This window comes from Mytilus edulis, chromosome 13 (assembly GCF_963676685.1).
Source record: "Mytilus edulis chromosome 13, xbMytEdul2.2, whole genome shotgun sequence".
NCBI lineage: Eukaryota > Metazoa > Mollusca > Bivalvia > Mytilida > Mytilidae > Mytilus > Mytilus edulis.
The window spans coordinates 11448506-11472200 of NC_092356.1; the positions used below are offsets into that span (position 1 = coordinate 11448506).

The following is a 23695-nucleotide window of genomic DNA, read 5'->3' on the forward strand; positions in this document are numbered from 1 at the left end:
CACCCTGAATTATCTAAGTACACCCTGAGTCGCATATTTTATTATTTTGTAAATCCATAGAATATTTGAAAAGGATATTTTTTACTGAAGATATGGACATGTCTTTTTTTCCGTGTTAGTAGAAAATATTTTTAACATTATAATGCTTCACATTTTATTATTTCTAGCTGATCTACTGATAGGATTTATATCCAAAAAAATCCTCAAGTGTCAAAGTGTTCTCGCTCCATAGAATATTTGAAAAGGATATTTCTTACTGAATATTGCGATGGACACATTGTTTGTTGATGTGTTTCATATTTGTTTTTAGTTCATTTTTACATAAATATGGCAGTTTGTTTTCTCGTTTGAATTCTTTTATATTGTCATTTCGGGGTCTTTTATAGCTGACTATGCGGTATGGGCTTTGCTCATTGTTGAAGACCGTACGCTTACCTATAGTAGTTAGTTTCAGTGTCATTTTGGTCTCTTGTGGAGAGTCTCATAAGCAATCATACCACATCTTCTTTTTTTATATGTCTTATTTCGTATACTTTATGTATATAATGAACGCAGTTTTAACCCTTTTGAAACCTTAAAGATTCATATATTTTTTATTAGATACTATAATCAATAACAGATACGAATAACAATACATTAAATCATTCGATTCTCTGAATCAAATTTCATTTGATAACTGTTCATCTCAAAATGTGTACATGTTCAATAGATGTTCAATAAATGTTCAATAAATGTTTAATACTGTTTAATCACACAATTGACCAATGAGCATTTTTCATTCAGATAACGAAATGTCTTTTAATCAGCTGACGGACCGTTCAACAAACATCATATACGGATAAGCTGACTTGCGGTTAATTCCCCGTCTCTGTACTGGTCCCACAACAGAAAATACTTGGCTTGTAGGTACTACGAGGTGGATCTCTGACGAGTCAACTTACACTCTGTAACCATCTTCAGCTGATTATGCAGAAGTTCAGCTTCTTCTTTCAGTTTAGGAAGCAGTAAGTAGAAGGGCTTCTTCTCTTCTGGGGATTTCTTGTTGATGCGCTGATGCCATCCCTCTACATCGTTGTTGGTACGTGTCGGCTGGCTGAAGACTGTCCACGATTCCACGTGCCAAACGGTACTGTTGGTCCATGTGTCTTCTATATACTTAACAAGACGCTGAAGTGGGTCTGTCTGTAGGTCTTTCAGGCGCATGAAAACTGGTCTGATGTGATCTGCTGGACGGAAAGGCAAGGCCATCAGCTTGCGGACATACTTGAAAATGCAGTCTTGCTGGCGGAGGTAGGCTGGAAAAAATAGACATATAAAATATGTACATACACTGATGAACCTGTTTGTATTATCATTATACGTTATAATCAGTCTATATGATAAGTATGAACTATCATTTAAAATGTCTTTCTTTATATTTGACTTACTAATAACCTATCGTAGTCCATTAATTCGAATCTTATACCGGGACTTTTTTACATGTGTATATTTCTTAATGCAGCATTAGTTATTATCATTGCATAATAGTTGTAGCTCTGTGCCCGTTATGACATTCTTGTGTTGTCCTCTGCTTGTTTAACGTTATTTCATTTATATATGTATATGAAAAAAATATGATAATATGTACCTGCAAACCAAGAAACTGGACATGTCTAAACACAGCCTGTGTGGAGTGGAAAGGAAACCGTTGATAATCATGCATGGAAACACCTCCTTCAGGGCCTGCCACACACCACTCCCAAAGTCAGCTACGAACCCACGGACTGCATTCTGTGGTAAAAGATCTTTCAGAGCTTGGAAGACCTGTATGTTGAAACAGTTATTTAGTACAAGTATAAAAAAGGCAATTATAATAATCATGATAATAATAACAATAATAATAATATAAAAATAATATAATAATAATAATATAAAAATAATATAATAATAATTATCATAATAATAATATAAAAATAATATAATAATGATTATCATAATAATAATAAAAAAATAATATAATAATAATAATTATCATAATAATATGACCAGTAATGATAAATTAATAAAATTATATAAAGGAAAAGACAAAAATGTGATTTCACTTACTGGTATGTAATCAATCTTGCATCGTCTGGACATGACAATAAATGGAAGAGGCACACTCTTTGTACAGTTGTTTGCTGTTATGAAGGCGTGGATGGATAGTAGTTGATAGAATGGTGCGGCAATAATCTTTAAAATATAACCTATAAACCAACGCTGGGCTTTCTCTTAAACTGTCAGCTGGGCAGTAGTTGCGAATAGCAGGTATCTTTTGGAGTCGACATGGATGTCACGTTGCAGAAAGCCAGGTGGGATAAAGTCAACGTCCAACTAAAAAATTAAGACAATAGTTTTATATATATTTTCATTATGAATTCATATTTTTAAACCATATTTCATTGTTCTAAGTAATTAAAAATTGTTCTGCGGTGTGGGTTTCACTCATTGTTGAATGCCGTACGGTGACCTATAGTTTGGTCACTGGTGGAGATTTGTCTCATTGGTGATTATAACCTTCTTATGTTTATGTTATTCTAGACTTCATTCGGTACATGTATCTTTAATCAACCGATTGTATTTGTATATATGTATTACATGTGATATTTAGCTAACATACAATAACATTTTAACTTATTTCATCATTACATTCACATAATTAAGGTATGTATAAAGTATAAATTCTTACCTCAAATTCAAGATCATGTGGTTCATATGGACGTAGTTTCTGTTTGGTTCTTTGAACAACACGAACAAGATTTGATTGCTTGACTCTGCTATCTGCTGGTTTGGATGGGTCTGAATGTTGGAGGATAGCTGTCTCTACAATAGCACCTGAAAATATGAAGAACTAAATTATGTAAAAATGATATACACAAGTACGAATTTATAGAAATAAAGGAATAAGTAAAAAAACGAAAGTTAATTATAATCTATTTTAATGAAAAATATATACATTTTGACACTAGTCTTGCGAACATCATATTTTTGGTTGATCTAAGGAATAGCTGTCTCATCTGTTTTAATTGAATGCTGGTTGCTTAACGTCCAGTGGCAAATATTTCATTGCTGTTCAGGACGATTTTCTCATTCATAATCCATAATTCATAATAATGTACTAGCATTGTGTATGATTGAAGGAAATTAGAATAGAAATACCTGAGCTGTAATCGTGACTGCTGTAACAGTACCAGGGTTTGCAGTATGACAGTGGGATTTACGACCAGCAGTAAAGTTGTCACCTTTCTGTAAGACAGTAGCGGAACAACTGGTTGTCTTGTTGCGAACTGAACACCACCAGGTTGTTGAATCCCCTTTTTGTTTCTGAAATGAATAATGAATGCTTTATAAGAACTATGTGCATGCATGTTTTTTTTCAACGAAGGTTTAATAAAATAATATCAAGTCATCTATTATGAGTTTAAAATACATTTTCGCTCTAAAAAAAATTCATACTTCATTGCCGATTTTGGCAGCATAAAAAAGAAATATTAGTTATTGTCATTATCATACATTTATAAAAATAAAAATATCATCAACAATTATATGATGATTAAAAATAGCATTACAAATATCTGATCACACAGGACAAATATATATATACATGTTATCATCTTCAACTAATCAGTACAATTAAAACATACTCAATATTTTCGTAGCTTATAAAAAATCAGATACTTATCTACACAATATAGAACGGTCTTTATCTTACCTCCTATACATTTCTAGGAATATGATTGGTTAAAAGCGTCCTCGTGGAAACCGTGTATATTTAATATTAGGTTAGTTGGGAGGCGGGGCTTATTCCATACACGGTTAGTAGTGGAGTTACGTCCCTTTATATTCCATATAAGGTAATAAGGAGGCGGGGATTATTTCATACACGGTTAGTAGTGGTGTTACGTCTCTTTAGAAAAAGAAAACAGTACTGAGAAAAAATCTTAAAGGTTTCAACAGACGAAAAAAGTGATGATAAAGTGAAATAAATTCAGAAAACACATTTAAATCTAACAAGTTGTCATTGTTGGCACCATGTTAATGCTAACTGTATTGAAGACTTGCTCACTTTGATAGGTAACTAGTCTAAATTTTACACGTTGAGATAGTCGGTAAGATAAATTCGTTACATAGTGTGCTAGTGACGTAATACGGTATATATGGAATTAACTGACCCCATATATACCGTATTAGGTCACTAGCACACTATGTAGCTAATAATATGTACTTATTTATTTTTATTATTTTACTTAATTTTACAACAGAATATTTACTATAAAACCTACCTTTACTGTGTAAGTATATCCGTCTACGTCAAACAGCTTACACTTTCCTCGCAGAGAAGCACCATCTACAACGGAGTATGTTGGCTGATCAATAACATATGTAAGTTGATTTGGTAAGGTGTCATCTTGAATAAAACTGAAATAAACAATATTTGAAAACAAATATGCATATTATTTTGCATCAACTCAATCCAAAATCTTCTTTAACATATACATGATATATGAAAACAAGTAACAATTGCAATCCGTTTAAAAAGAAAATCAATTTTGTATTTTATGCAAGAAAACTAAAACTCTCATTGGCAATCATACCACATCTTCTTTTTTGATATCTTATAGCTTTGATTTGTTTTAATGGAATCCACGCCTTCTAATTGTTAAGATATTTATGAATACTTACACTTCTGTAACAATCTTTGGTTCAGCAAAGGTACGTTGTGTAACGTCGAAAGACTGGTCAAGGTTGTCTAGATGAATAGTTGTGTCTTCTTCGTCTGATACGGTGAACGATGAGTTGTTAAGTTGGACGATAGTTGACTGGTCATATACCTCGGATGTGTCGGGTAGGTGGACATCTACAGTTGACTGGTTTGGGGAATGACTTTCCTCATAGGTGCTAACAGTAGACTGTTCTATAGAAGAAAAACTGGCCTCATGGACACCAACAGTAGAATAGCGTGTACTTTCAAAGTCTGGTAGCTGAGGGATGCTGGATTCTTCTGCTGGCAAACCGCATTCATTGCAATAGAAGTCTATCTCTTATTTCTGTTGTACTAGCTGATTATACAACTCTTTCGAAATGCCTATAAGAAATAAAATGTATTGGTTTAATTTTATATAATTATGATATATAATTTTATTCTATAATTCAATTTTACTAACACTTCTATGCAAAGGCACTTGACAACACGTATATTTAAACATTATTGATAATTTGTTTAACCTATAAAAAATTAAAAAGTAATATGTGACACTTTAATAAACAAATTATTTATTACAGTTCGCGTGCCGGTGATTAACTGATCATTGATCATTGTTTCACACCGGAAGCATGTCGATTACCAGTAAATCGGCCCTTATTCACACACAAAGCGTTCCATTGATTAACTTATCAACACAAATTCACACCTGATATAATCTTTCCGCATTCACGTTTGCACAATATTTCAAAATGTATTTTACATTACAATACTACTATCATTTATTGACATCAATAATAAAGTAGCACATTTGCATTGTAAACGTATAAAAGTTAAACAAAAAAAATTAATGCCAATATTTAGAAAGAATTATGAGAGACATACTAAATAAGAACTAGTATCACTAGTATTTACACATTGTAAGAGTTTAATCATAAAACATTTTTACAAGGCTTTGTTATTATTAATAATAGTAATAAGCATGATAAGGGTCCTACAAATACAGCTTTTTTAAATATATACTCTTATTGGCCCACTAACAGGGTTAGGGACAAAATATTCTTGAGATATATATATCAATTTATATATATCAAAAGTATCCATGGAATACAACATAATACAAGATAATACAAAATACGAGAGGAGAATGATGCCTAAGTTATTAAATTCATTGACATTTCTGACAAATTGGAGATTGGATTAGTATACTTTTTCTGTTATATATTTGACTTCATTTTTAAAAGGATATAATTTTATATGAAATGACAATTATACTTCAATTCTAAAAAGATAAAAGATATGATAACACTTAGGATAGGGCCCTTGTTTATTTGCAAATAAACGGCACAATTACGGTGGTTAATGAATGTGAAAGGTAGTGTGCTTATTTTCCACAGAAGAATAAAACATATAAATCAACTTACCAGTTTCACAAAGACGATGCTGCCAGTTGTCACATGTATCACATTGAAGAGCATCTTGTCGAAACGTAACCGTCTTCTTGCATACATTACAACGTGGATGAACCATGATTACAATTGAAGATGATCATACATTTCACCATAGTTTATAAATTTTCCCAAAAGCTTGGTTTTTACAACGTTTAAGCCATGCATTTTTATTTTTGTGAGGGTGGTGATTGTTTAAGTATAACTCAACGGCCTTTGATGTTCATAGTTTTATGAAAAAAAATAATAATCAAATAATTCTTAATTATGCAGAGTAAATGGAGAGCACCTCGATTAACAGAGTATGACTGGGCTATTCAATGCGATAGGATTTTTATCGCAGGATAAAAAAAAACATTGAGAACAGAAAGACATCAAATAAAAAATCATGTATATTTGATAACCGCCTCTGATAGTTGTTTTAAATTTAATTTAATTCAAAAAGATATGACATCTACTTGTGTATTTTTATTTATAAGTTTATATATTCCTCAATCTTTAAGGAAGGATAAAACAATGTACAACTATTATAATTTTTACAAAGTGAATGATAATTGAATAAAACACATATCATTTAGCTAATTTTGATTACTGTTTTATATCAAATATCAATGCATAATCATCCCCTGCATTACACACCAACAGATTATTGGTTGATTTGTCATAATATATTCCCGTCGGCTTTCGTAGTCCATCCTTCTTATTGAATAGCTCTTTATAATGTTTACCATCCGATGAAACCACAACAATAGTGTTATAAACACTACAAGTCACATACACATTACCATTCTGATCTGTAGTTACTTCGTTTGGAGACTTCATTTTATCACAATTAAATTTCCATATGACTACTCCATTCAAGTCAAAACAGTATAATATTTCCTCGAAGACATCAGCGAAGAATAGCCTGTTCTTATAAGTTGTTAAGTCCCATACTTTTGATGAAGGTAAAGTGAATGAGCGTGTTATTTCCCCTCTTAGGTTCATTACATCTATCTTTGTCCTATCAATTACAACATACAACAGTCCGTTGTGATATGATATCCCGTATGTATCACCACTTGCTGCTATTAAATTCTTTATTTGTGCTGTGTTGATACTGATTATCTCTATATACGATTGACTGGATGAAACAGCGAGATCGTTGTCGTTAATGAGTGATATATTCTGCGGTTCACCAGTCAATTTGATGTCTCGATTGTCAGTTCCATCTTTATCGTGAATAATTAGTCTTTTGTTGTAGCTATCAAGCAAAATAATAAATTTGCCAATCATTGTACAATCCGTTATGTGCAGATACTCGCTTGCTTTATAGCACTCACTAGACAAATTTCCATTAACTTTTATTTTATCCAGCAAACGTGTTGTCAGTTGAAGAGAATCATCATGTAACAGTGCTGCCGCTGAATAAAAAGAATTGTTGATTTATAAATTATTAATGAAAATGATATTGCAGTTTATTCGGAAGATATTATAAATATGCAACAGATATTTATTCATTACTGTGGAGGAAAAAAGAATGAGTTTAAACAGTAGTGTCACTTTTGTTATGTAGAATCAAACTAACTCAGAGGCCATAAATATGTATTATTATAATCACTGTCCTCACTTCCAAGTGTTAATTTGGTTAAAGTAAGGAGTATAAGATAAAACGTTATGTTATTCCCCCCCCCCCTCCAAAAAAAAAGAAGATATATCTATTCTAGTTTGGTAGCATTGATCATGTGTATTGATAATAAAATGTCTAAATCCGAAAATTAAACACGTATTAAAGCGGAATGTAACATTTCAAAATTGAAAAGTTTATATAATGTTGTACCATTGTTAAACTCCTTTCACATTCATTTAATTGCCTTTTTATTTTGATTATGTGTGCATTGACTGATATGAACGCGATATTTTAATAACTATTTTTCTTAAAAAGGGCATAAAAAAGAGGTAGGAGTTACAAAGACGAATAATCGAAATTATTTGTTTAAAAAGAACTGACTTAGTCATCACTAAAATAAACCGAAATACGATGAAAGGGCGAACTTTCCACAAAACGCTTTATAGAGCCATAAGACAGAACAACACGAAACCCTCGTCTTCAAACATAGATGAAGTCAGGTGCTTTAACAAAACACATCATGATGTACTACTAGTATAATAACAAGTATCGAATGACTGTTCCTTATTTCAAGTAAAAAGTTAAAAAAAAATAGTGTTGCTCTTCTGATAGCTTATGGCAAAAATTAAGAACATGTGCTCTGATATATATGTATAACACGCAGTCCTGATTTTTAAAATGTATAAAACAAAACGTTTTGTATCTGTTCTCCTGTATTTTATACATCTGTGGCTCTCAAATATTTTGCATTTAACGTTTCTGATAAGGGTAAATAGAAAAGCCCTTCAGACGCCTGTAATCTAGTACTGCTGTTTTCATTTTAACAGCACTGGTCGATACCTCTACTGGTGGACTATAAGTCCTCGAGGATAGCATCAGCTCAGTAGTCGGTACTCTGGTACTGACATGATTTATTACAAACCTTTTATAAAAATGTTCGTTTAAATTTTTTAAATTATGTTGAATCTAAAGTTTCAACTCCGTAAGGCACAGTGGATCTTAGAAAGATCTGGCTATTTGTTGAGGTCCTTTTTGTCGTATAGCTCTACAACTGTTTCAGTTTTATACTTACTTGGCTCTCAAATATTTAGCACTGAGCATTCCTAATGAGGAAAATCCCGAAAATGCTTCGGACACATAAAATTTAAAAACAGTTTGTTTATTTTTCCTTTAAAATTAAATAAAACCAATTACACTTATATTCAGCAAAAGCAATTCTTGTAATCTTTTATCTTAAACCTTATACTGATCCAATACTTATTCCGAAGAAATAAAATACATGATTGCTAAAAAGGGTAGATTCATTCGTAAATGGCGGCTTTGGCTGTATTTTCCCTTTGGTTGGGTTTTTGTCTCTTTTACACATTGCCGATTTCCATTCACTTTTTTTTTAAATAATGCGAAGAAAAATTTTTGTATCTTTTTCCGTTAAAAAAACCAAGAAAACATCTACCCTAATGCGCAAAAAGTACAAATAACGAATTGTTGTTCACGAGTTTAAATAAAATTATGCATTATTATTGCTCTCTTTTCAACACAAATAATATTCACTCAGGGTTTCCGCTGGCGCTCGCCATTTTCGCAATTTGCGAAAAAATAATAATTGTGGCGATTAAAATTCGTCCTTGGCGAAAGAATTTGGCGAAAGAAATATATAAAACGATTTATTTTCAGCCATCTTGTTTATTTACTTTTTTCGGGTTTCTCTGAGATTACCAATCAGACAATACTCGGAATTCACCTTGAACTCGTTAAGATTTTGACAGAAAATCAATAATCAGCTGATTGCACTCATAGCTATCGACATCAAAGGATTAATTAATAAAGGTGTTGATTGTTAAAATATGACAAAATGATATGATTAAATGGCTTCTGTCACATGTCAAAAAAGGGAACTATTAACCACTTTGCGACGCACGTGTTTGAAGCAAAATTTGTATGCTGCCTCTCCTTCTTTTAATGATAGTCCAAAAAAGAAAATCGTTGTTATGACGGGAAATGTTCAAAAGCAAAAAAGATCTCTGATTTAAAACTTTATCATTTAACTTTCATATAGATCATTGATTTGAGTGGGTACTCCAAAGTCGTTTCAGTGACACACGTATTTCAAGCATATAGTTTTACTTATTTACAATGGTCTAGAAAAGAAAACTGTCGTTATGAAGAAATATATTCAAAAGGTTGGCATGAGAGGCATGAGAGTAACCCTTCAATGTAATGACTACACCTTACATGAGGGATCAATTTCAAGTGATAAGATGCTTCGTTCTGTTGTAAAACCATTTCTTATTTAGGGGGGGGGGCTGAAAAAAAAGGAAAATTTAAAAAGAAAAATATATTGTGTTACTTGGCGAAAAAAATAATAAAGTGGCGAAAAATATATTGTTTTGGCGAAAGAGGTGGCGAAAAAAATAATTGACCCAGGGGAAACCCTGTTCACTCCTATATTAATGTCATTTTTATTAGACAAAAAACTTATCCCTATGCACTAACATGATTGATTCCAAATACCAAGGACGATTTTTAATAAAAATAAGATTGGTTGTAGCATAACATGTAATTATAAGAACTGAAAGCTTTTTGATAATTTTGTTTAATTGTAACTGCCTTGATCTTGCGCATAATTTTTATATCAAGCGCTTCCACGCTTCATACAAAATATGCCTCGGTCAAAGTTTTTACATCCCAATAAAATTATGTATAAGAATAATTTACTTCTTAAATACATATATCTTAAAGGCGTACTAAATTCTATTGAGCAAAAACCTAATCAGAGTCAGATATCAATCCCATTTGTGTAACCATATTCTAGAACACTTTGTTTTTGACAGATTTTCCACAAAACAAACTAATGATCTTGTTTGGCTTTTAATTCCTGATTTAAGATTAAAATTTACCAAAAAGATTATACAATTTCCCCAGTTCAAGCAGAAACACTTTCTATTAAATTGTTTGAAAAAATTAAAACCACACGTTAAAAAAATTTCATGCGTCCAAGTTCTAATCCGTATTTTACTGTATCAGGAACGCTTAAAGCAGAATATTTGAACACCAATGATGTATAGGGACCAGAAACGTTGACATATGACAAAAAAAGGGGAAAAAAGCCAAACCCAAATTAGACCAACTTTGCTTGAAGCAACGAAGCTTTTACAAAGTTGTTGGTTAATCTACTATATCGTTAATTCAATGACAGTGATGGATTTAAAGGCGGAGAAAAGATATAACTTTGCGGTAAAATCTTTGTTTTGTTTACCATCGCTACGCTTGGCGTTTTTTCTGGGGTTTTTTTGGGTTTTTTTTTTTTTTGTCTCATTTCGTCCCCTTTTGAAAATGTTTGATCTACCCATTAAATAAAAACCTAAATAATTAGGTTCATGTGCTTGCTCGATCTCTCATTGGATTGTTTACAGATAAAAACACGTCACTAATTTAGTGGTCCTTTAGAAAGGACATAAAACGTGAATAAATATAGGAGCTGTACGTTGTTTCTAGTATAGTACAGTAAGAGGAAAGAGGACTGGAACCTTAACACGAAATTCACTGGCTCTCCAGATTGGGATTGAGCACAAGACCAACTTTCTCGTCTCATAAAAAAATGCAGTTACGTAACCAAGGACAAGAAAAAACTTAATTCGTCTAGTATTAAGATCAAAGTACAAGAAGACATCTGCAAGTATGAAAGATGTCAGTGAAAGCCTAACGGAAGCTGACAACATGAAAAGTATGTTGAGCACGAGAACAAAATTAAAAATTGGATGCTGGAATGTAAGAACAATGTACGAAACAGGAAAACAAGCGCAAGATATGAGAGCATACAAACTCCACCTGCTAGGTATAGGTGAATGTAGATGGACAGCTAGGTGAAACAATTGTGTATTCAGGTAGAAAAGACGAAAAACATCAAGCTGGACTAGCAATTATAATGAGCAGAAACGTAACAGAGGCCATGATAGAGTATGCCTCTGTGAACGAAATAATTATTAGAACTCGCTTCCAAGCACCATTCAATACTATTCTCCAACAAATGAAGCAGAGGATGAAGCGAAACAGATTTCTATCTAGATCTACAATCTGAGATAGAAAAAGTACCAAAGCATGATGTTACAATAGTGATGGGTGTTTTGAACGCCAAAGTTGCAAATTGTAACACCGGGAATGAAAGAGTAATGGGAAAATATGGGTGTCGCAAAATCAACGACAATGGATAACGTTTAGTGGACTTATTTGGGATATTAACTTAGTAAAAGGTGCAGATGTTGCTAGTGACCACCATCTAGTAATTGCAAACATAAGACTAAAACTTAAAAAGTGGTCTACTTATGTAAACATGGTAAACGTGAAAAGGAAATTTGATGTTGGTAAATTACAAGATTCAAAAATTCCAGCAAGAGTTTAAACTGGAAATAAAGAACAGGTTTCAGCTATCACAACTGACGACACAACCACAATATCAGTCAATGATGAATGGCAGCACACACGTGAAATATACACTGAAGTCAGTAAAAAGGTACTAGGATTCAAAAGACAGGTACACAACGAATGGATAACACCTAATACTTGTTAATTGATATATGAAAGAAAAGAAGTCAACAACAAAATTTGTCAAACACATTCTGAGAGAATTACGGAAAAGCTATGAACAAATTAAACAGATTGCAAAAAGAGGTAAAAAACAGCAACAAGAAAGAACCAGAGAGATTTTATGGAAGACCTAGCAAGAGAAGCAAAAAGCGCAGCTTCAAATTAGAGAATGGGACAGATTTATCTAGTAAATAAACAACTAAGTGGTGAAAAAGCTAAGATAAATAGGCCAATAAAACCAAAAACAACAACTTGATAACAACATAACGAGATCAATATTTGAGCTGGAAGGAACGTTTTCAAAAGGTTCTTAATCAAAAAGATCCATATAATCTAGCAATTATTTCTGAGACTCTTACAACTTAAAATAGAGACAGATTCACCTTCAAATCAAGAAATACAGAAAGCCATTAAAAGCTTGAAAAACAAAAAAAAACAAATAAATGCAGAACTTTTTAACATAAATCCAGTGCTAGCAGCTGATACTTTACATCCAGTATTCCAGAAAATATATAAACAATCTGTTATTCCTAACAGTTGGTATGAAGGCACCATTATAACAATACCAAAATCAGGAGACTTAACTAACTCTACTATTTGGAGAGGAATCACCTTACTATCCATTTAAAGTAAGGTCATCTGCATAATTTTAATATCAAGAATTATAGAGGCTGTGGATAAGAAACTACGACAAGTACAAGCTGGTTTCAGAAAAGGTAGAGGCTGTATAGACCACATATTTGTCCTACGTAACATCTTAGAACAATGTCATGAGAGGCAGAGAAAACTACTAGTATATTTTATGGACTTCGAAAAAGCGTTTGACAGCTTACACCGGGAAAGTCTTTTGAAAACTATGGAATACCAAGTAAGATAGTGCATCAAGCAGGTTTATACAAATTTCTCATGTACCATCAACTCTGAAGCGGACACTAGTTTCCATGTTAAATTTTGAGTAAGACAGGGATGTATTATGTCATCTGTACTGTTCATAATTGCTATTGATTGGGCAATAAGAACAACCCTAGCAGAAAAACAACCACCCGACTGAGATGGACACTTTGTACCATGCTTGCGGACACAGGCTATGCTGGTAATTTCATACTTTCATCGCAAACCGAAGACCATATGCAGGAGAAGACCACAAAGCTGAAAGAAACTGCTGAAATCATTGGATTTAGGATAAATGTCAAAAAGACAAATTAAAGTTAATGTGCCTCAATACAGAAAAACTTCCTGTCATATTTATAGAAGGGAAACAGCTGGAAACAGTATGTTCATTTAATTATCTAGGCATTTGTATAACAACAGAAGGTGGTGCTGAAAGACATATAAAGATCAGAATAGGAAAAGCTAGATACGCATTCATTAGATAAGGCAACATCTGGAAAACAAAAGCCTTTTCAAAGAATACCAAACTGAGACTCTATAACAACTGTGTATTTTCTGTACTTCTGTACGGCTCAGAGTGCTGGAGAATGACTGATAAAGATATAAACAGACTATCCTACTCCCATAACACATGTCTGAGGAAGATAATGAAAATATTCTGGCCAAAAAAAATCTCCAACAAAGACCAACTTGAGATGACCAGCACCAAAAGACATGGCCACTTTGCTGATAAAAAAAAAGATGGAGGTGGCGTGGTCATGTTATACGCATCTGATTACATGACCAAGGTAGCCCTTAGATAGACACTAGAGGGGAAGAGAAAAGCAACACGGAGACGCACCACAGATAAAGAGCTAAAGGAAAGTGGATATACCTTGGGCACAGTGGAAAAAAAGCAAAGAACCGAGAAGAGTGGAGAAAACTTGTCCTTGCCCAATGTTCCAAAAGGCATAGCAAGGACTAAGTAAGAAAGTAAGTAAAAGCAATGAGAATGTGCCTATGTTATTTGTTAAATTTAGATATAATATAAACTCACCATCATATATTTTTGTGCACATAACAAGACCACCAATTTCATTGCACGTCAACAAACCGTTGATAGATGAGTCAAAGTAGATTCCTGTCGGAAATATAAGTCCGTTTCTCCGACAAACCAGTTTCTCATGATGTTGACCATCAGGTGATACCACTAAAACATTGTTGGAGTTTCGACAAGTTACATACACATTACCGAACCCATCTGTTGCAATTCCCCATAAAAACATGTGTTTTTCATCAGCAGCAAACTTCCAAATGAACGTTCCATGCAAATCATAACAGTACAAAGTATCATTTACATAATCACAAAGAAACAGCCTGTCTCCATCAGTTGCAATGTTAAAGACAGATTGTGAACGAACATTAAATGATCTTATTATTTCCCCAGTTAATTTAATAACGTCTATTCTTTTTTCGTCAATAACAACATACAACAGCTCATTTAGGAAGGACAAGCCAAATGCGGTACCGAGTGTTTCAATCGTATTCTTTACTTTTCCTGTGTTGATATTGATTACCTCTATATAACTTTGAATGTACGAGACTGCGGCATCAATTTCATTAACTGTTGAAACAAAGCATGGTTTACCAGACAATAAGATATCGTGTTTAAAACTTCCATCTGTATTGTAAATTAGAAATCTGCAGTTGTGGTAATCGGTTAAAACCCAGCAACTATTCATGATCACACAACCGTATAAAATACCTCCTGTTCTTTCAATGTTGACCTTCTGCAGTCCTCCAAAAGGGGACGTCATTCTTTCTATAATATTATAAAAACTAGAGGCTCTAAAGAGCCTGTGTCGCTCACCTTGGTCTATGTGAATATTAAACAAAGGACGCAGATGGATTCATGACAAAATTGTGTTTTGGTGATGGTGATGTCTTTATACATCTTACCTTACTGAACATTCTTGCTGCTTACAATTATTTCTATCTATAATGAACTTGGCCTAATAGTTTCAGTGGAAAATGTTAGTGTAAATTTACAAATTTTATGAAAATTGTTATAAATTGACTATAAAGGACAATAACTCCTGATGGGGTCAATTGACCATTTTGGTCATGTAAACTTATTTTTAGGTCATACTTTGCTGTACATAATTGCTGTTTACAGTTTATCTCTATCTATATTAATATTCAAGATAATAACAAAAAAAGGCAAAATTTCCCTAAAATAACAAATTCAGGGGCAGTAACCTAACAACAGGTTGTCCGATCCATCTGAAAATTTCAGGGCAGATGGATCTTCACCTGATAAAGCCAAAAACTGCATTTTACCCCTAAAAGATTACTAAGATTTTCGAAAAATTGTTAAAAATTGACTATAAAGGGCAATAACTCCTTAAGGGGTCAATTGACAATTTTGTTCATGTTGACTTTTTTGTAGATCTTACTTTGTTGAACATTATTGCTGTGTACAATTTATCTATAATAATATTCAAGATAATAGCCAAAAAAATGGTATAATTTCCTTAAAATTGCCAATTCAGGGGCAGCAACCAAACAACCTATTGGCCTATTCGTCTGAAAATTTTAGGGCAGATAGATCTTTACCTGATAAACATTTATACCCCATGTCAGATTTGCTCTAAATGCTTTGGTTTTTGAGTTTTAAGCCAAAAACTGCATTTTACCCTTAAAAGATTACTAAGATTTTCGAAAAAATTGTAAAAAATTGACTATAAAGGGCAATAACTCTCTAAGGGGTCAATTGACTATTTTGGTCATGTTGACTTTTTTGTAGATCTTACTTTGTTGAACATTATTGCTGTTTACAATTTATCTATAATAATACTCAAGATAAACATTTATACCCCATGTCAGATTTGCTCTAAATGCTTTGGTTTAAGAGTTATAAGCCAAAATCTACATTTTACCCCTATGTTCTATGTTTAGCCATGGCGGCCATCTTGGTTGGTTGGCCGGGTCACACCACACATTTTTTTAAACTAGATACCCCAATGATGATTGTGGCCAAGTTTGGTTTAATTCGGCCCAGTAGTTTCAGAGGAGAAGATTTTTGTAAAAGCTAACGACGGACGACGACGACGACGGACCCCGGACGCCAATTGATGGGAAAAGCTCACTTGGCCCTGTGGGCCAGGTGAACTAAAAAGTTAAATCACAAAGATACTATATATACTCCGAGAAAAAATCCCTAATGAAATGACAAAATCAAAAGCTCAAACGCATCAAGCGAATTGATAATGGTAGGTTAAACCTTGTTTTATAGCTTGGTAAACCTCTCAATTGTGTGACAGTTGCATCAAAGGAGTAGGTCGAGTAAGATCCCTTGTTGGACCCAAAATATAGCAGTTTTACAAAATTGTTAAAATGTAAACTTTTAGTTATTTATTGGACAGTAGAATGCTTCTGCTACAAAAATATGGGCTGATTTTGACAATACAATGCACATATATCGGGTACTACCACCATTTAGTCATGCTAAATTACTGAAATCTTCACAATTCTAGCATTTTAGTTAAATTTTAGACGGTTTTCGTGTAAAACGGAAGTGCCCGCATTCGTGTTCATCCCTAATATTGATATGCAAGTTGTATTTTATGATAATACATAACATATATAAGGGTTGAGGATGAACACGGATGCGGCCGCTTTCATTTTTGACAAAAAACCATCTGAAAAGTGACATTTTTCGGCATATTTGGTAGATTTTTCATATTTGAGCTTTAATCGGATCGTTATTAATGACTAAATCAGTTAACATCTTTCACATTAACTAATTGAATCAAATGAAATAGACACTTAAAGTCATAAGAAACCTCAAATTAAAAAAAACCAATGCATATGTTTTTTTATAACTCAATGGATAGTTTTAATTATAAAAAAATCTTTAATTTATTCATATTTAGAAGAAGTTTACTTTATTTTAATTGCTTTCTGGAAACCCAACATATTTTCCATATGCAAAGTGACCTCAGTGTGAACCATCTCTAAAACATCCGGTGATCGCAATACGCATGGATGCCCTTAAAATAAACTAGTATCTGAATTTAAATGTTAAACATCTGCTCAATTGCAATGCTTTTTGTTGACTTTTTGATGATTGTTGACAAACAGGTGACAATCATTAAACTTCGGCTTCAAAACACGAACTTTAATTACCTGCCATATTTTTACAACACTGACCGATTGAAAAAAATTTGACGATTATACGAAATTTATGAGGGAAAAATGATAAATTCGTGCACAGAAGACTAAGTTTATGTTGTTTGTATGCATTGGTTCAAGAATTGGAAGAACATTATTTTTCACCGGTCACTCGTTTCTTATGACTTTAAGTGTGTAAAAAGGGGTTAAAATCTTTCGTCAGATGAATCTGAAATTTGAGGCCAAAATCTGTCCTTATCGGACCTACTCCTTTCATTATATAGACGATTATATGTTATTTAACAAACGATATAATAGGTAAAAATGAACTATACCTATATAGACAAAGCACACTAGCATAAATGAAGTATTCTTCATTATTGCTTGCTTTGGATTAAGTACGGTATGCAATAAACAAAGGTAGATTAAATCGACTATGAACAGGTAAACAATTAAAATTATTGCAAAAAAATTTCTGATTGTAAATGCATGAGTTTTGCGTGACATATTAATATATTGATTGAGGAATTTATATTGTTTTGTTGCTCTATTTGTTTTTGTCTCATTGACGTTTATCCAAAATCTCGAATACCGTGTGTTATAAAGTTTAACATATTTAATACATATTTATCATTGAAACTTAATTTATGACGTACACAATTTTAGTCCGGAATCACTGATTAATTTATTTAATTTTCATGAATGAAAAAATTGTTATATTACCATAGATATTAATAGAAAAAAAGATATAGGACACCTTACGGACTTGACTTCAAAAGGGATTTTCTTATTAAAATGGATTTTCTTTTTTAAATCGTGGCCAAACCATGTGAAAAGAGTATTTTTTAAAGCCAAATAAACACTTTTTAAAATAAGTTTAACCTTAAAATCGACCGCATAAAATATTTAAGATGATTTTTTATCGTTTATTCATTCGTCAATGTTTAAATAATCCTTAGGCAGTCGGATGATACATGTTCAACTTTGTTATCAATCCCATCTTGTTGTTGATTTCTATTGTAATTCGCATGTACTCGTTTTGTGTTTAAATATTCGTTTGTGTTATGTGTTCTTTAGTTTCTTAGCACGTATTGTTTAGTTTCTCTAGGCGAAAAATACATTCATTCACTACTTAAAATGCTTACTGTATGTTTTAATCAAAAATACGTTCATTGGTTTATGTATTATGTACTTTCCATGTGCAGATATGTTATACCTTATGATACATTATTATGAAATCAATGACTCTCCTAGACAATTGTCATAATTAGTTTCAAATAACTATAGATGGGTGTTGAATCACGTAATTGTTTGAATATTTGTACAAAATCCTTTTTATTGACAATAATAGTGCATTGACTTGACATATCAACGATATTAGAATGAGGCTTAGAAAAGAGGAAATGAGAGGCTCTGTCGAGCTTTTTAACCGTATCGGTTTTCCGTATTATTGTTTTGTACTGCAATCTCGAAAAAAATCAGTTGTTGTTTAATGTGTTAATGTTATTTATGTGATATAAAGATTTGGAGAAATCCCCTTTAAAAATGCCTCATATCAGGCGGGGAAATATACACCAAAATGAAATGTACATTATCTGTTCAAACCCGCAATCGATAGTGAACGAATTATATGGACTAAAATATCAACAATAAGCATAAAACACATTGATTTTAAGGTTTCAAAACAAACAAAAGACATATGTTTTTTCCAGAAAGTGTAAAATAAATAAGTAGAAGTCGTTCCGAGCATCGTTGTATACATTGGACACCAGAACAGTTTGAAGATATATAAATTATTACATGTATATGTAGTTTTGGCATATTTCTATTTGAATATTCATGAGGAAAAGTGATATCGGTTCAGTGACTGTATACGACATAGAAATATATAGTCAACGCATTTTGATTGTTATATTAGAAGGAGTGCAGTATAAAAATAAATACCAGGCTAATCCAATAGTGTATATATAAGATGATCAACAGAACAGATGACTTTAACATTTCTAAAATATGTTTAACAAGAATGTGTCCAAAGTACACGGATGCCCCACTCAATCATTTTCCATGTTCCATGGACCGTGAAATAGGGTGAAAATCTAATTTGGCATTAAAATTAGAAGGATTATACTATAGGGAACATATGTACTAAGTTTCAAGTTGATTTGACTTCAATTTCATCAAAAACTACCTTGACCAAAAACTTTAACCTGAAACTTCCATTTTCATTTTCTATGTTAAGTGTACCGTGAAATTGGGGTCAAAAGTCTAATTTGGCTTTAAAATTAGAAAGATCATACCATAAGCAACAAGTGTACTAAGTTTCAAGTTGATAGGACTTCAGCTTCATCAAAAACTACCTTGACCAAAAACTTTAACCTGGAACTCCCACTTTCATTATCTATGTTCAATGGACCGTGAAACTGGGGTCAAAAGTCTAGTTTGGCTTTAAAATTAGAAAGATCATATCATAAGCAACAAGTGTACCAAGTTATACGTTGATTGGACTTCAGCTTCATCAAAAACTACCTTGACCAAAAACTTTAACCTGAAAGTCCCTCTTTCATTTTCTATGTTCAATGAACCGTGAAATTGGGGTCAAAAGTATAATTTGGCTTTAAAATTAGAAAGATCATATCATAAGCAACAAGTGTACCAAGTAATAAGTTGATTGGACTTCAGCTTCATCAAAAACTACCTTGACCAAAAACTTTAACCTGAAGCAGGACGAACGAACGAACGAACGGACGGACAGACGGACGGACGGACGGACGAACGAACGAACGGAGCCACAGACCAGAAAACATAATGCCCCTCTACTATCGTAGGTGGGGCATAAAAATTATTATGATACAAACTAACTGCTCGTGAGTTTTTACTTACCATCAAATTGAACATTTTTTCGAGTACGGCCATCATCCACCTGTTTTTCGTCATATTTTCTTTTCATCTCATTTTTCCCTTTTAAGAGCAATAAAAAAAATTGACCTAATGTATGGTTTGCATCTTTGTCATATCTTAATCTCTCAACTCTTTGAAAATGAGCATGGGATTGCCTTGACATCCAATAGAGCATCAAGTATATAAGATTATCAATTCAAAAGATGAGTATAACATTTCAAAAGTAGTTTTAAAAATATTTTTACTAATCATCATATTGATTTTTGGTTCTGGTTAAGCCAACTTGGATAAATGAACTATTGTCTACCTAGTTTGTTTTCACCTTCACCTTTATCTTTTATCTTTTCTTTATCTTTAAAAAAATACGTATACTAATGTATGGTGTAAAATTGTGTCATATCGTAATATTATTAGTATAAAATCACTTTATCGTTTGAATATTTGGAATTGCCAAAATATGAATACCAGTATAACACAATAGTGCATACATAAGATGATCAATAGAACAGATGACTATAACCATGATAACATTTCGAAAATATGTTTTCAAAATAATTATGTTACTGTTCGTAAGTTTTTACTTACCATCAAATTGAATTTTTGTTCGTTTTTCGATGAACAAGATCATGAATAAATGAACTAAATCTACCTGTTTTCTTCCCTTATATAATTCTTCTCATTTTTCTCTTTTTTAAATATTTTAAAAGCACTAATAGACTAAGTGCTAAAGTACGGTTTACATTCTTTTTATTTCTTGAAATAATTAGTATTGAATGACTTAATTGTTTGCAAATTTGTATGAAATAGCTAAAACACGAATACCATTAATATTAGATGATCAATTTAAAAAGATGACTATAAAATTTTGAAATAATGCCTTAAGATTATTCTGTTTAAAACTAACTTACCATCAAATTGAATATTTTTTCGTTTCTCGTCATCCTGGATAATTGAAAGATGGTCCACCTGTTTAACTTCATCTTTAATTTCCTTCTCAATTTTATCTTGTAAAAATATTTAGAAAAATCAAATGTTTAAATATATGGTTTAAAACTGTGTCATGTACTGAAATGTCTAGTATTTAATCACTTCATAGATTAAAAAATTGTATCGAATTGCTACGACATGAATACTAGTAAAACCCAAACTTGCTTGAAGAGGTCATATGAATAATTATATATATATAGATTCCTACACTGCAACAAGTGTATTACGATATTTCTCCACTCGAGACAGTTAAATTTTATTATTTAAAGCGCGAGGCTTGCCGAGCTCTTTAAATAACTAAAATTTAACTGTCGAGAGTGGAGAAATATCGTAATACACGAGTTATAGTGTAGGAATCTGTTTCTCTAATGATTTTTATCCTTCTTTTTCAAAGATTTTCAGAAACTTGTGTTCTTTATATGCGACGTCATCAGGCATGGTCGCCTTTTTTCATGACGTCACAATAGGAAAATTCAGAAGAAAACAAAACATTTAGACGTCATAATGAAATTTCGACTAATCATTTGCCGAGAACAGATTTTTCACTAGTGAGGAGAAATATTTTTCTCACACCGGTCAGGAAATGTGAAAATAGCACACAAATTAGAGAAATATATTTTCGGCAATTTCTATTTGAATTTTCATGAGGAAAAGTGATTTTGGGTGAGTGACTGTATACGACATAGAAATATTCAGTCAACGCATTTTGATTGCTCTAATAGAACGAGTGCAGTATCAAAATGAATACCAGGTTAATCCAATAGTGTATATATAAGATGATCAACTGAACAGATAACTATAACATTTGGTAAATAGGTTTCAAAATTATTCTGTTACAAACTAACTGTTTGTTACTTTTTACTTACCATCAAATTGAATACTTGTTCGAGTTTGGCCATCATCTACCTGTTTGTCTTCACATTTACTTTTTGTCTCATTTTTCCCTGTTAAAAGTATTGAAAAAACAAATGACCTAATGTATGGTTTGCATCTTTGTCATATCTTATTCTCTCAACTCTTTGAAAATGTGCATGGGATTGCCTTGACATCTAATAGAGCATTAAGTATATAAGATTATCAATTTAAAAGATGAGTATAACATTTCAAAAGTAGTTTTAAAAATATTTTTAGTAATCATCATATTGATGTTAGGTTCTGGAATAGCCATCTTGGATAACAGAACTATTGTTTAAATGGTTTTTTCACCTTCATCTTAACCTTTCATCTTTTCTTTATCTTTTAAAAAAATAATAATAACGTACTTATGTATGGTGTACAACTGTGTCATATCTTGAAATAGTTAGTATTGAATCACTTTATGGTTTGAAAATTTGGAATTGACATAATATGAATACCAGTATAATCCAATAGTGCATACATGTATATAAGATGATCAACAGAACAGATGACTATAACATTTCGAAAATATGTTTCAAAAATTATTATGTGACAAACTAACTGTTTGTGAGTTATGCTAGCCATCATATTATATATGTTGGAGTGTCTGACCATCATTGACTACTTGCATATGGTGTTCTACTTTTTTCACCTTTACTTTTCTTCTCATTTTTCTCTTTGAAAAAACGTTAAGCATAAAGTAAGTGTCTCATATATGGTTGATATCTTGAAAGGAATAGCAATGTATCACGTAATAAATTGAAATTCTCTCTGGAAATGATATAACATGAATACCACTAAAGGGGCACTAGCTACAATATATATATATATATAAAATACATGTATATTACTTTTTTTGCTCAATCATTAATGGAATACAAATAATGGAATAATAATTCACTTTTACCAGTCAGTACGCTTTAATATTGTAGAAATAAGCTTAAAAAACACATTAATTACGAATTATACACTTGCAAGTGAATAGTTCGACCTCATCGAATCCGTATGCATGTGATCTTCAATTTAACCCCTAAGCTTGAGATAGATAACACGTAAATTTTACCTGTAAAGTGATTTAAAAGAAAAGAATGTCACAATTGAAAGTGAAACAAAGGTAAATCATTCTTATACAGTTAAAACAATGATAAACATTTATTTTTCATCTATGATATTAAATTAAATAGACCTAGAATATTCCAACAGCACGAGTTTTCTTAATTTTCATATCTATATTTATGTTTACATCGTTTATATGGTCATCGGATGCCTTTAAAGGTCAATTCGAATATTAATAAGATGACGTATCGACTAAAATACACACGAATCGAAGCTACGTATTTCCATGCCCGTGCCCTGTTAATTGTTTATTTTAGACTTTTAATAGTTTGGATAAATGTTTTACAGTGTTATTAATCAAATATGAGAATTTGATTAAAATCGGTGTGAACATGAATTTGGCAGCTAGTGACCCTTAAAAATTCAATTGTGTTTATACGTGTTATATAAGAT

At 32.1% G+C, this 23695-nt stretch overlaps 2 protein-coding genes across 2 annotated transcripts in view; both read right to left on the reverse strand.

Moving 5' to 3' along the window:
- Window positions 1–684: 684 nt before the first annotated feature.
- Window positions 685–2341, reverse strand: LOC139501748 (uncharacterized). Its single transcript, XM_071290891.1, has 3 exons — window positions 2086–2341; window positions 1628–1803; window positions 685–1295 (listed from the first exon to the last, which is right to left on the reverse strand). Exons 1-3 carry the CDS (start codon window positions 2116–2118, stop codon window positions 1157–1159), a joined length of 348 nt encoding a protein of 115 aa, XP_071146992.1. The 5' UTR covers window positions 2119–2341; the 3' UTR covers window positions 685–1156.
- A 4275-nt stretch (window positions 2342–6616) lies between these two features.
- LOC139500959 (uncharacterized) overlaps window positions 6617–23695 on the reverse strand; it is a 29206-nt gene continuing 12127 nt past the window's right edge. Inside the window, exons 7-11 of the mRNA XM_071289889.1 lie at window positions 22156–22233; window positions 21211–21306; window positions 20285–20362; window positions 14289–15053; window positions 6617–7571 (exon numbers count right to left, since the gene is read on the reverse strand). Of these exons, the coding sequence (XP_071145990.1) occupies window positions 6757–7571; window positions 14289–15053; window positions 20285–20362; window positions 21211–21306; window positions 22156–22233 (1832 nt within the window). The 3' untranslated portion in view covers window positions 6617–6756. The remainder of the gene's footprint in view (window positions 7572–14288; window positions 15054–20284; window positions 20363–21210; window positions 21307–22155; window positions 22234–23695) is intronic.

What these genes read in the sequence shown, in the direction of transcription:
- LOC139501748 (XM_071290891.1), bottom strand. Translation starts at nt 2,118, where the DNA reads ATGTCCAGACGATGCAAGATTGATTACATACCA. An exon ending in GCAAGATTGATTACATACCA is followed by an intron (nt 1,804 to 2,085) that starts GTAAGTGAAATC and finishes TTCAACATACAG; the next exon opens with GTCTTCCAAGCTCTGAAAGA. An exon ending in TCCAGTTTCTTGGTTTGCAG is followed by an intron (nt 1,296 to 1,627) that starts GTACATATTATC and finishes TATTTTTTCCAG; the next exon opens with CCTACCTCCGCCAGCAAGAC.